Source organism: Canis lupus, chromosome 11 (assembly GCF_048164855.1).
Source record: "Canis lupus baileyi chromosome 11, mCanLup2.hap1, whole genome shotgun sequence".
Classification (NCBI taxonomy): Eukaryota; Metazoa; Chordata; class Mammalia; order Carnivora; family Canidae; genus Canis; species Canis lupus.
The window spans coordinates 9,573,128-9,585,809 of NC_132848.1; the positions used below are offsets into that span (position 1 = coordinate 9,573,128).

At 46.7% G+C, this 12,682-nt stretch overlaps 1 protein-coding gene across 9 annotated transcripts in view; it reads left to right on the forward strand.

Moving 5' to 3' along the window:
- TBC1D30 (TBC1 domain family member 30) overlaps window positions 1-4,756 on the forward strand; it is an 84,311-nt gene extending 79,555 nt beyond the window's left edge. For 6 of the 9 annotated variants that reach the window (XM_072843132.1, XM_072843123.1, XM_072843124.1 and 3 more), the window contains one exon: window positions 1,108-4,756. In XM_072843132.1, the coding sequence (XP_072699233.1) occupies window positions 1,108-1,892 (785 nt within the window). In that variant the 3' untranslated portion in view covers window positions 1,893-4,756. The remainder of the gene's footprint in view (window positions 1-1,107) is intronic. The other 3 variants (XM_072843125.1, XM_072843128.1, XM_072843130.1) reach the window with 1 other exon arrangement.
- Window positions 4,757-12,682: the final 7,926 nt, after the last annotated feature.

Consider the following 12,682-nt stretch of genomic DNA (forward strand, 5'->3'; position numbering starts at 1 on the left):
CTTTGGGGAAAGATAACACGATTTGTTGTGGGATTTTGCTATGTCTAAAGGCGTAGGGATGTTGAGAATGTGTGGTTATTGCTGAGACAGGAGTCCCCGTGGCCAGCCACGCATGTAGCTTGGTAGGAGCGTCGGTGACCCAGAGATAGACGAGGGCTTACGTGTGGGAAGTTTGAAAGATCGAAGAACCAAAGTCTCTTTGATTTAGTACCACAGGTAGCGATATTGAGAGCCTGAGAGCTAGAAGAGTCAAAGAGAAGGATAGGAGAGTTAAAGATTATTCAGGAAAAGTAGGTCCGAGTGCCGAGGTTTAGGATGGAGTTGGGTCAGTCAGAGAAACAGTAAAGTAACTGGGGGGGGACTAGTAAGATACGGGGTGAAGAGGGGACACTTGCCAATATTTTCAACAAGGATTGGAGTGTGACCAGAGGTAGGTGACAGCAGTCGAGAAGCTGTAGAAGGGAGTTCATCCGGGTGACGCGGACGTCTGGAGGAAGCTCGTTCACACAGAGCTGGTGGGGCCGTCTGCCCGCCGCTGTCATCTCTGGGGCCATGTGTGCTTGAGCCTTCAAAGTCCATTGAGGACGCGGAGCGCTTTTCCCCTCTTAGGACCAGGTGCCAGGGAGCAGTGATTTCACTGCGTTTTTACCACCTTCTTCTCACTTCTCCCATCCTGCTGTCTCTCACTCCATAATGCACCGGGTGTTCTTTTCCTACCTCTCCGAAGCTAACAGCTGATAATCCATATGGTCATGGAGTTTGACTTATTTTTAAAAAAGCCTTCTAAGCATTTCTAGAAACAAGACCTCTGAGGTGGTTTCTCGGAGACCAAAACTCGTGCTAAGGAACAGTAGGGTGTCCGTACTTCAGTGAGCCTGCCCCTTCCGTATCCTTGGCCTCTTTGTCCTCCTCTTTGAAGAGGAGGGACTTAGGTAGTCCAGGCTCCACAATTGAATTCAGTGTTTGTTGCCTTCAGTCACGTGACTCTGTCCAAACTGGGGCAAGACCTGGGTGGGCTTGGGGGGGCCAAGCCCCGCGTGACTCCTGCGCCCCGACGGCCGGGTCCTCTGCGGTGCGTTTCACACAACCTTTCACCATTTCTTCCAGACAAAGGGCCAGTGACCAGCATTCTCCCGTCTCAGGTAAACAACTCTCCAGTTATCAACCACCTTCTTCTAGGAAAGAAGATGAAAATGTCCAACAGGCCGGCCAAGAACGCGGTCATCCACATCCCCGGTCACACGGGAGGCAAGACGTCTCCTGTCCCCTATGAAGACCTCAAGACAAAGCTCAATTCGCCCTGGAGGACCCACATCCGAGTCCACAAAAAGAACATGACGAGGACCAAGAGTCAGCTGGGCTGCGGGGACACCGTCGGGCTGATAGAGGAGCAGAGCGAGGGTGGCAAGACGAGCGGCCCGGGGGCAGCAGAGGGTCCGTCCAGTTGTGCAGCCACAGCTGGAGGAGGAGACGGCGGCTGCTCTGAAGGCAGCGCCGGGAGGACGATCGAAGGACAGTCTCCGGAGCCAGCCTTTGGGGAGGCCGACGCCGACGTGTCTGCGGTCCAGGTGAAGTTAGAGGCCTTGGAGCTGAAGCAGAGGGATGCTGCTGCAGACCCCGAGCCCAAGGCACGCCCGCCCTGCCCGCAGCACTTCCCAGAGCCCGATGCCCCTGGTGAGCACAAAGCCGCAAGCAGACCCCCCCAGGGCGGCCACCCGAAAGCGCCCCTCTTTAGCCCTTTCCCCAGCGTCAAACCACTGCGCAAGTCAGCCACTGCCAGGAATTTGGGGTTATATGGTCCTACGGAAAGAACCCCAACCGTGCACTTTCCCCACATGAGCAGGAGCTTCAGCAAGTCTGGTGGCGGCAACAGCAGCACTAAGAAACGGTGACGGGCCTCAAGCTCCACGTAGATGCACCTTCTCCTGGTGGTGGAGGGGTTCCGGCTGAATGGCTCCGAGACAGTCGTAGCTGTCCAATGGAAACGAGTAGATCGGTTCAGAGATGAACACCAATCTGTAAACATGGGAAATGGGCCTTTCCTAAGGGGAGCCAGAACGGGGTGTGTTTTCCCCGCCCACCCATAACTGATCCAGCAAATTCTTGTGGCCAGAATAAATACCGTAGTTTTAAAGTGTGAAGTTTTCCCAATTTTTCATTGTGAGTTGTTTAGACAACCGTGTCTCTAGGCTATCGACCCCTCCTCTTCCTCCTTCCCATTCTGAGAACCTTCGCGGTCCCTGGGACACCGCTCCCCCAAACCTTCTGGTTCTCTGGGTGTTAACCGATCCTCAAGCATGCACACACTAGCTTGCTAGAACAGAAACTGTGAAAAGGAAGTAAGTGTCTTAGTTGCAAAAACAAAAAACTTCCCAGTTTTCCTCTTCCTGCCCCACTGGGGGAATGTTTGTGTGTGTGAGTTTGTCTTTTAATAGTTCCCTTCAGCCAGTTTCAAGATTTTTTTTTTTTTTAATTCTTATGCTGAAGTGCAAGAGAAAAATGTAGATAGCCTTTCTTTGTATTTCTACCTGCAAAATGAAGAAAACCTCTATCTGTTGAAATTTAGGTTGGCCCACCAACTTGAAGATCTTATGCAGAGAACACACACTGGATATGCATTAAACAATCGCCCTGAGCAGCTTGCTGATTCCACTAAGCTTTTCCCAAGGTTCATTCTCTCCTCTTCAGAAGAGTCATGGTCCTCCGTGGTAGGATGACTTGGTGGCCTCTCCACGGAGCTGGTCCACGCGGCTCATTTACCCACCAGCTCTTCACGGCAGATGCGGTGAGGCCTCTGCTGCTCAAAAGCCAGAACACAGCACCTGCCACTCTGTTACTTGAATTTTGTGCTTCTTTGATTGGAGTACTTTGTGGAGTACTTTGTTACTTGAACACTGCCTTTCTTTGGAGAAGGCGTTAGTGCTTTCTAGCTCTCTCTTACCCACCTCTCCCCCGGTCCCAGCGGGTCAGAGACAGCACCTGTTCTTTCCACTATGCAGATGGGAGCTCTGAGTCACAACGGAGGTGAAGCAGCACTTCAGACACTCAAGGTAAATACTCCTGGTTGTTCAGCGTGACTTAAGTCACGTGTCCCCCGGCGCAATAGGCGGATTGAATGCTCTTTGTGCACAGATGCATTGGCTACATAGGTTCTAAAAACCAAGCCCGGAAAGCCATTCACTACGCTCCCTCCAGACTCAGAGGACCTTTCTCCAGATGTCATAGAGGCCTGAGATGGCATTTCACAAAACCAGCTCTAACCTTTCGACCCAAAAAGGTAGTTCATTTTAAAGATGCTTTGTGCAGCTGTCATTTGTTCGAACAAAGTCTCACTCCTCAGTCCCCTTCTCTTACTATCATTGGAAGCATAGACTCAGCGTCTTTATCCTCATCTCTGAAAGACCGTGGCCACGCTTGCAGGCATATTGTTGATGTAGTCGATGCGAATTTGAGCTAATTGGATTGCCAATCCTGAAACCAAAGCTATAATTTTAGAGAGGGCTTTTACTACGAGACGTATTAATTTTTATAATGGAGAATGCAGTTGTGTGGGCTCTCTTGAACAGAAAACACAAGAATGACATACAGTGAGAAAAGCCATTTAATCCCTTCTGTGGTATTTATACCCCCAAAGGAACTGAAGATGGAAAATATGACTAAAAAGTCATTGCGGTTTCGGTCTGGAATTCTGTGCCATCTGAAGTTAGCATGCCGCTGCTTAAAAAGCAGCCGTGCCCACCACCTCTGTCTTGGGAAGGGCGTAGGTGGAATGTTGGGCTTGCTTTGCATTCCACCCCCAGGGAGTGGGACCCTCTGCTGAGTTTCCAAAGTTAAGCACATGACATGATTTTCTTCCATCTGCTAAAACTTTACAGATAACAATGATGCCACCTTCTATTCTTTCCTCCTCCCCCGTCCACGTGAGTCAGAATAGATTCATCCCTTTGGGGGTTGTCCGCCTCGAATAGACTATTGTTCCTTCTTCTCTTGAGTCAGCTCTCTGCTCCCCCAAGGATCTGGGTTCAGGGAGGTGGGGAGGGAGGTGGAGGCCCCTTGCCACCGTCCTTAGGATGGTGCTGTTGCTGTCTGCGGGGTGTCTTAGCCTCAGCAGCACGTGTCCCCTCTGCCCCATTCCCTGGGGTTGGTCTTTCTGGAGGAGGGATAAAGGAGATGGCACATGCTTTGGAGTAAGTATGGATCCCAAATGAAAGAATGAGGAAATGAAAGGATGCTAGCCCTTTGAGGGGGCACCATGGCCTTGTCAGGATTTTAAAAACCGACGGATTTCCATCAAAGCACTCTATGTACCAATAACGTGCATGCATCCTACCATGTAATCGCAGCGTGAATCGGTTAATTTTGGAACCTTGCCTACTTTAGAAAACGGGGACGTGTGCAGTAGCCGCTAGCACGCAGCATGTGTGAAGACCAGCCTGGACTCATCATCCTCGCCATGCCCTGGACACTGGGTGCAAGCACCAGAAGCACTTGCCAGTGGCCGTTTCTTTATTTTTAGCCCTGTCCCTGGTCGGGCCTTGTGCACGGAGTGGACTCCTTCGACGCTTCTGCACCTCCTGCACCTCCTGCACCTCCATTCTCTTACAAAAGCCTCCAGATGATTTACACCTAGTTGGTAATGCTGACCTCTGGGCTGTCACTGTTTGAAACCGTGTATTCCTTTTTTTCCGGATCTCTATTGTTGTTCCGAGGAATTGTACTGATTACAGACCTGTGCATAAAGATTCTCATTGTTGTAGCTGGTGTGCCGTTTTCTCTCTGAGCGCGTGCAGGGGATACTGTTGTGACATTGGCCTTCCCCTTCCCCTTCGACTCCCCCCACCCCCACCTTGGTCACATGACCCAGGGAACCAGCCCAATAAGCTCCATCTCCTCCGACCTGATGACTGGATGGCTCATGACCTTTGAGGAACTTTGCAGAATAGCAGGTTCGTGAGTATGAATAAACGGAGAGTTTCTTGAAGAACGTGTGTGTAAAATTCACCTTTTGATTTTTAAAAAGATTTTATTCATGAGAGACACAGAGAGGCAGAGACCCAGGCAGAGGGAGAAGCAGGCTCCATGCAGGGAGCCCAACGTGGGACTCGATCCCCGGACCCCAGGATCATGACCAGGGCCAAAGGCAGGTGCTAAGCCGCTGAGCACCTAGGGATCCCCCTTTTAGATTAGTCATTTACCCTTGTTTTAATAAAGTGGAACAGTAAGAATGTAGCCTAGCTCCCTGGTCTTATGGATTTTGGATGAACAGGGAGTTGGGGTCATGTGCACAGCTGCAGTCTGCTCCCCTCATAAAGTCTCCCTTTACCCTTTTTGAGCCACTTTCTTTGCTGCCTACAGCCATCCTTTGAGGCAGCATTTAAAATATGTGTTTTTTTCTAATTGAAAAAGTAGCATGTATTTTTAAAAAGATTTTATTTATTTATTCATGAAAGACACAGAAAGAGAGAGGCAGAGACACAGGCAGAGGGAGAAGCAGGCTCCATGCAGGGAGCCCGACGTGGGACTCGATCCTAGGACTCCAGGATCAGGCCCTGGGCTGAAGGTGGGGCTAAACCGCTGAGCTACCAGGGCTGCCCAAGTAGCATGTATTTTAAGAAAATTTGCAGAAGAGAGCATAAGGAATCATCAGTATTCTGGTATGGGCTTTTCCAGTATGCTCTTGTCTGTGCACACGTGTACACACACACGGAGGTAGACTAAGCTGTCTTTCTAGTCAGTGCTCTCACAACAGCATCACTTTCAGTGCCTTGGGTGCCATCACCTGTTCATGCCAGAATTCACAGAACCAGAGCCTTGTTGTCAAACAGGTGGTTCCTGTGTGCAGGCAGTTCTTGGGGCGCGTCTTAATACCTCTGTCTTCACCAAGAGCCTTACGTGTTTCCTTGGGGTATGTTCATCCAGATGGTGGTACGGGGTCAGAAAGGATGAACACTTCTCGGTCCTGTATGTTGTCAAATTGCCACCCTTAGAGCAGTGATGGCATTTATAGCTCATTCCTGACTTTTAAGGGAACCATTAAGTTTGCTGAGGTTTCTGGTAGGTATCATTTATCAGGTTAAAGAAATTACTTTTCATTCTTTTTTAAAAAATATTTATTCATGAGACACACACACAGAGAGAGAGAGAGAGAGAGAGAGAGAGAGGCAGGCTCCAGGCAGGGAGCCTGATGCGGGACTCGACCCTGGGTCTCCAAGATCATGCCCTGAGCCAAAGGCAGATGCTCAACCGCTGAGCCACCCAGGGATCCCCCTTACTTTTCATTCTTTGCTCGCTAAGAGTTTTTTAAAAAATCATCAACAGGTATAGTTGACCCTTGAACAACAGAGATTTGAACTCTGCAGGTCCACTTTTATGTGGACTCACTTGATGAATACAGTGTAGTACTGTAAATACATTTTTCTTACGATTCCCCCAAGATTTTCTTTTCTCTATTATAAGAATACAGTATATGATGCATATAACATACAAAATATGTGTTAGTTGTGCTATTAGCAAAGCTTCTGGTCAACAGGCTATTAGAGTTAAGTTTTGGGGGAATCAGAAGTTATACGTGGATTTTTGACTGTGCCCCTAACCCTGGAGTTGCTCAATGGTGAACTGTATCAAACGTTATCAGATGATCTCGAATTGCAACCTTTGAGAAGAAAGTAGTGTTTGAGATTTGAACTCAAACTTGAGAAAAATAACCATTACCAGGTTTCTTCGAAAAGTATTAGATACTTTAGAGTTGGAAGTGATAGCAGTAAAAGTTTTGTGGGCAAATTTTCACTGCAGTAAATTTATTAATAGAAATTTGGAAAGAATGTAAACATCTGAGAATAAGGGAAATGGGTGAATTATGGCTCATCCATAAGATGGAAATGCAGTGGCCCATGAGTGTTTGGCCCGTTGACATGACTATTATCTATTGCCCACACAAAGCAGTTTGAAGTCAGCAAAGTCTAGAGTCATAGAGCCCTGGGATACAGCTGTGGATGGGAAGCCCTTCTGGATGGAGGCTAAAAGTAGGCAGACAGAGCCAGGCAGTAGCTCTTTCACAAAGGCGACCTGTGGCCAAACAAATAGGGGACTGGGCAAATGTTGGGTTGGATCAGCTTCCAGGAGGTTCCCAGTGGGGCATCTCCTAAACCTGAGTACATCTTTCCTGGTGCTCAGCTCTGGTCAGACTCATGACCCAAAAAGTCATGCTCCATCCTGTCCTCTTCACCTCTTTCGGCACCCCCACTCCTTATCCATGGCCCCACTCTGCCCCCTGGGGTCTCAAGAATCTTGGAGGTAAAACTAGAGAGTTGACTATTCTTAATATTTGCATTCCTGCTGTAATCCTAGTTCTCCTTTAGGCAATGCTGATTCTTGGGAAGGTGGATCAGTTTCCTTAAGAGACCAACAGGGCTGAGTGGAAACTTGCTGATCCCTCAGCCCAGATGTCTCCCCATCCCTGAGGAGTCCAGAAATCTGCATTAAAACAAAAATCCTAGTAATTTCAACACTGAGCTAGATTCGGCAACCACCGGTCAATCTAAGTATTTTAATAGTCTTCCCTAGACCCCCACTGCTGTAATTACATATTGCTACCAGAGTGATCCTTCTAAAATGAAAAACTAAGAAGGCCATCCCTCTGGTCAAAATCCTTCCATCATTCCCCATTTTCTGGAGGATAAAATCTAAAATCCGTATCTTGGCATGATTGGCCCATGGTTATTTTTTGAGCCTATTTTCCTACCATCTTTCCCATTCATCACCTTCTCCAACCTATCATCAGCACAATACTGTGTGCTAGGTGCTGTCCCCACCCCTTTATTATGTTCTCTGGCTTATTCCTCCCAAGAACCCCATGAAGCATGTATTACAGATGATGAATGTGAGGTGTAAGCAATTATGTCCTTGGCCACCGTCACCTAGCTGGTAAATAAGAGTCCCGATCCCTCTGACACCAGACTGAGCTCTTTGCTGCACCATCTGACAATTTTGCAAACGACTTGAAGTTCCTTGAAAGCTGCTTGCCCTTCCCTTCCAAAGCCCCTTCTGTCTCAGGAGGGTCTCATTGCTGTTGTTGGCATTTCAGATCAGCTGCAGTTTACAACAGTGGACCACGAGCCTAACCCCACTTCCCTCACCACCACCCCCCCCCCGAATATAAGCAGCTTGGAGTGAGGAAGTTTGACTACTAGGTGCTACTGCCCCAGAAGGGAAATGATCTCTTTTGGGCCGTTTCCCAGATAAATGATGGGGACCAAAGTGTTGGTGGGGGTGGGGGCTATGTAAAGCCATTCTGAAATGGTTTGAAGATTCAGATTTTCTCTTGACCAATTCCCAAACATGATGCATCTTCAGGATTAAGTTGTATAAAAATATTTTCCTGGATGGTTCAAAAAAAAAAAAAAAAAAAAAAAGAAAGCTGCTTGCCCTCCAAGCATCCCTGCAACTGTGTCTTCCCAAACCTCTGCCTAGAGCACCCCCCTTGCTCCAGTCTACCCGAGAAGCACCCACTCATCCTTAGCCCACACCTAACTGAGGTTAAATCCAATCCATGCCACTTCCCAGTTCTATGAGTTTTGTGCAAATCACTTAACAGCTGGGGCCTTTGATTTTCTCATGTATACGGTGAGAACAGTAATTCCAACCTCACAAGATTTGTTGCGGACGCTGCTATTTTTGCTGCCCATAATTAACTATCTTCCTTTGCAGCAAAACCCTGATTTTGCTGGGCGAGCTGCCCTTCCCTCCACTTGCATCTGAGTTCTGGTGAGGTGGCTGCCCCGGGAGCACAGGGCCTGAGCTAAGCCACTCGGCATTCTCCTTCCCCCCGGCTATGGTGTCTGACCTCCGGACAAGCTCATGGGTAAAGAAACTCAGTTCCTGGGCTCTTGCTTTGAAGTCTTGTGGCAGCTGACTCGCTCATTTCTAATGGGTTTGCACCTGGAGGGAGGAGCCCATGGTGGCTTCTGGGAATGGTCTTGTAACCACCAGGGCGGGAGGAGAACAGGCAGCACTGAGCCAGCAGAGCTGAGGAACAGAAACCAGGCCCTTTTCATATCAAGTGATCAGGTCATACCTGAAATCTGTCTCCCTACAGCCTTTTAGCACATCAGCAAACATTCCAGTGTTTGCTTTTGGCCCAGTTGGAGCAGGTTTTCCATCATTCCTATGAAACAATTCTCATTTGGCACAGGGGTGGGGATGCTATGAAGGTTGCAGGTTATAAAGGCAAGCCAGTGGCTGTATCATCAGTGAAAAATTGTTAATATTTTTAACCGTCTAGTGCTTCAAGCCTCCCCAGAGCTGCTCTCTGTTATTTTTGGCTTTGTCCTCTTCAGCATAATAATAGTGGAAAGAGGGGACACGGTCAGGGAGCATAATTCTTATTTTATGAAGAGGGTTCTTTCCCCAAGTCCTTGAGTCTTCTTTGGCCTTATATCTCCTTGTCACAGAGGGAGAGGTGACTCTTATTCGAGAGAGAGAGAGAGAGAGAGAGGCAGGGACACAGGCAGAGGGAGAAGCAAACTCCCTGCAGGGAGCCTGATGTGGGACTCGATCCCAGGACCCCGGGATCATGCCCTGAGCCAAGGCAGATGCTCAACCACTGAGCCGCCCAGATGCCCCAGGAGAGGTGATTCTGACTAGAAAACCATCTTTGGCTAGTTTTGCCTACAGTCCCAGCCCCATCTGCGTTCATGGCTGAGTCCTGTGGATAGCAGGGTGACTGTAAGCAAAACACACGCTGTGGGAGCCCAAACAGCATAGTTGTGGAACTCCCCTCCTAGAGTATAATAGAAACAGAAGGCACGTTCCCTCCCCCTTCATCAGGTGGCTGTGCAGCTTTCTCACAGAGAAGGCTCCAGCATGTCCTAGGGAAGCTGCAGGGCTGGACGTGAGCATGGTCCTCATGGGGACCTACAGTGTTTAGCAGAGCCAAGGGGGCACGTGCTGGGACCATGCCTATTTGGGAACACATAAGAGGCACCCCCTGAGGATGTTAAGAAAGCCTTGCCCAGTGTTAAGGGGAAGGAAAGACTTTATAGACACTGTTTCAAAATTTATCTGTGAGAATAGAATTTGAGTCACTGATGTTCTGGGGACCCCATTTGGACCAGAAAGGTGCTGATGTCTGGGAAAAATCAGGTCGTATCTAACTGCTACATGATAAATTCCACAAACGTATATGCAGCCAGACCTAACAAATGGTGAAAAGCTTGAAGATTTTCTTTGTGTGTGGACCCATGGACCAGAATTTCTAGTGCATTCTTCAAGTGGGAAACAAACTGCAGAGCATGGAATTATTTAATAAAAGCGCATTGGAATAATGAAATCACAGAATGTCAGATGGAGAGATCATGTAGCTCAGTAGTTTTCAATGTTTTTTAAGCAACGGAATTTATTAAACGTCTCCTCTAAACAAGGTAGTGTTTGCACAGGGTGAAAATTCAAAGTGTACCCCAAAAGCGTGTAGCAAAAACTAGATCTGTCTCTGCAGCTCGTCCGTGAGCCATCCCATTTCCCTGCCTACAGGAAAGCACCGTTAGCACTGTCATGCAGATCCTTCCAGAAGTATCTTCTGCATATTCATGTCTACATACACACATTTTCATGAATAATAGCATGCTAAGCTTCTGACTCTTTTTTCACTTAATATATCAGGGAGACTTCCGTAACAGTGCGGGTAGACCTCATTTCTTTTACTGCTGCATTCGTTCCCATCCTAGGTCCGTACACAATGAAATCCTCCTCTTGTCCATTATTGGAGAAGTTTTTGGCTTCCGATTCCATACCTGTGGAATGAGCATGTCCTTGCACACATGTTGTTATGTTGCAAATGGGCAAGTTTAGCTACAGGATAGTATCTTAGATATGGGATTACTTGTCGACAATGTACACCTTAGATTTTTAAAAAAGATTTTATTTATTAGAGAGGGTAAGAGAAAGGGAGAGCACACAAGAGCAGAGGGAGTGAAGAGAGAGAAGCAGGGACCAGATCCCAGGATCCCGGGATCATGACCTGAGCCGAAGGCAGATGCTTAACTCACTGAGCCACCCAAGTACCTCTGTATTGTTTTGTTTTATTATTTTATTTTATTTTATTTTATTTTATTTTATTTTATTATTTTATTATTTTTTTATTATTTTACCTCTGTATTTTATTTTTTTATTTTTATTATTATTTTTATTTATTTTTTATTGGTGTTCAATTTACCAACATACAGAATAACCCCCAGTGCCCGTCACCCATTCACCCCCACCCCCCGCCCTCCTCCCCTTCTACCACCCCTAGTTCGTTTCCCAGAGTTAGCAGTCTTTACGTTCTGTCTCCCTTTCTGATATTTCCCACACATTTCTTCTCCCTTCCCTTCTATTCCCTTTCACTATTATTTATATTCCCCAAATGAATGAGAACATATAATGTTTGTCCTTCTCCGACTGACTTACTTCACTCAGCTACCTCTGTATTTTAGATTTTGAAAAATGTTGCTAAGTTTCTCTCCACAGATATTATGTAAATACTTCCCACCCTCGCATGATTCAATATCTTATCAAACTTTTTGATCTTTTCTGATTGGACAGGTATTATTGTCCATTTAAAAACATGCAAGAGGGCAGCCCGGATGGCTCAGCAGTTTAGCACTGCCTTCAGCCTAGGGCGTGATCCTGGAGTCCAGGGATCGAGTCCCACATTGGGCTCCCTGCATGGAGCCTGCTTCTCCCTCTGCCTGTGTCTCTGCCTCTCTCTCTCATGAATAAATAGAATCTTAAAAAAATAAAAACATGCATGAGGCTAACATATGTTTAATCATTTATAGGTCCTTTGTTCATAGCCTTTGCTCATTTTTGGTCTTTTTTCTTACTGATACAAATTCTCTATGCATTAAGAAAAATGTCTATAATATTGCAATATTCTCATTTTTCTGGTTATCTTCTGACTTTATGCTAATTTGTTGACATGTATATAGATTTAAAAACATCTATTCAAATTTATCAGCCTTTTATGGCTTTTGGGTCTCATATGATATTTAGAAAGACCTTTCCCATATCTTTGGAATTATTTGAAAATTCTCTTTTTTTCTTTTTGTGGGTTTCACTTTCCATGCCTAAATCTTTAATCCATCTGGAATTTACTTTTGCATAAGATGTGCACTAAGACTCCATCTTAACGATTTTCTGAATGGTTTCCCAGTGGTCCAAACATGATTTATTTAATAACCCATCTTCTCTTTATTTATCCTGCACTCAATGCCTGTGTGTTTTAGGGTTTATTTCTGGACTTTCAGATCCACAAAAGAACCCTCTCTTCAAACCAAATCTGGGGAATATCAGAGCTGCTCTAGTTGAGATTGGGGTGGAGGGGCTAAAGCCCTCCCCATTTATTCCCTTCTTGTTGCCTGAGGTCACCCACACCACCACCAATCCAACCTATAATGATGTAGAAATAAGTAATGATTCAGTCACATACAACTTTTGGATTTCCAGAATTAAAAAAACAAACAGGGATGCAAACTGTAATAGACTCTTAATTGTAGAGAACAAACTGAGGGGTGCTGGAGGGGAGATGTGGGGGGATGATGGGCTAACTGGGTGATGGGCATTAAGGAGAGCACACGTTGAGAGGAGCACTGAGTGTTACATGTAAGTGACGAATCACTAAATTCTGCTCCTGAAGCTCATATGGCAC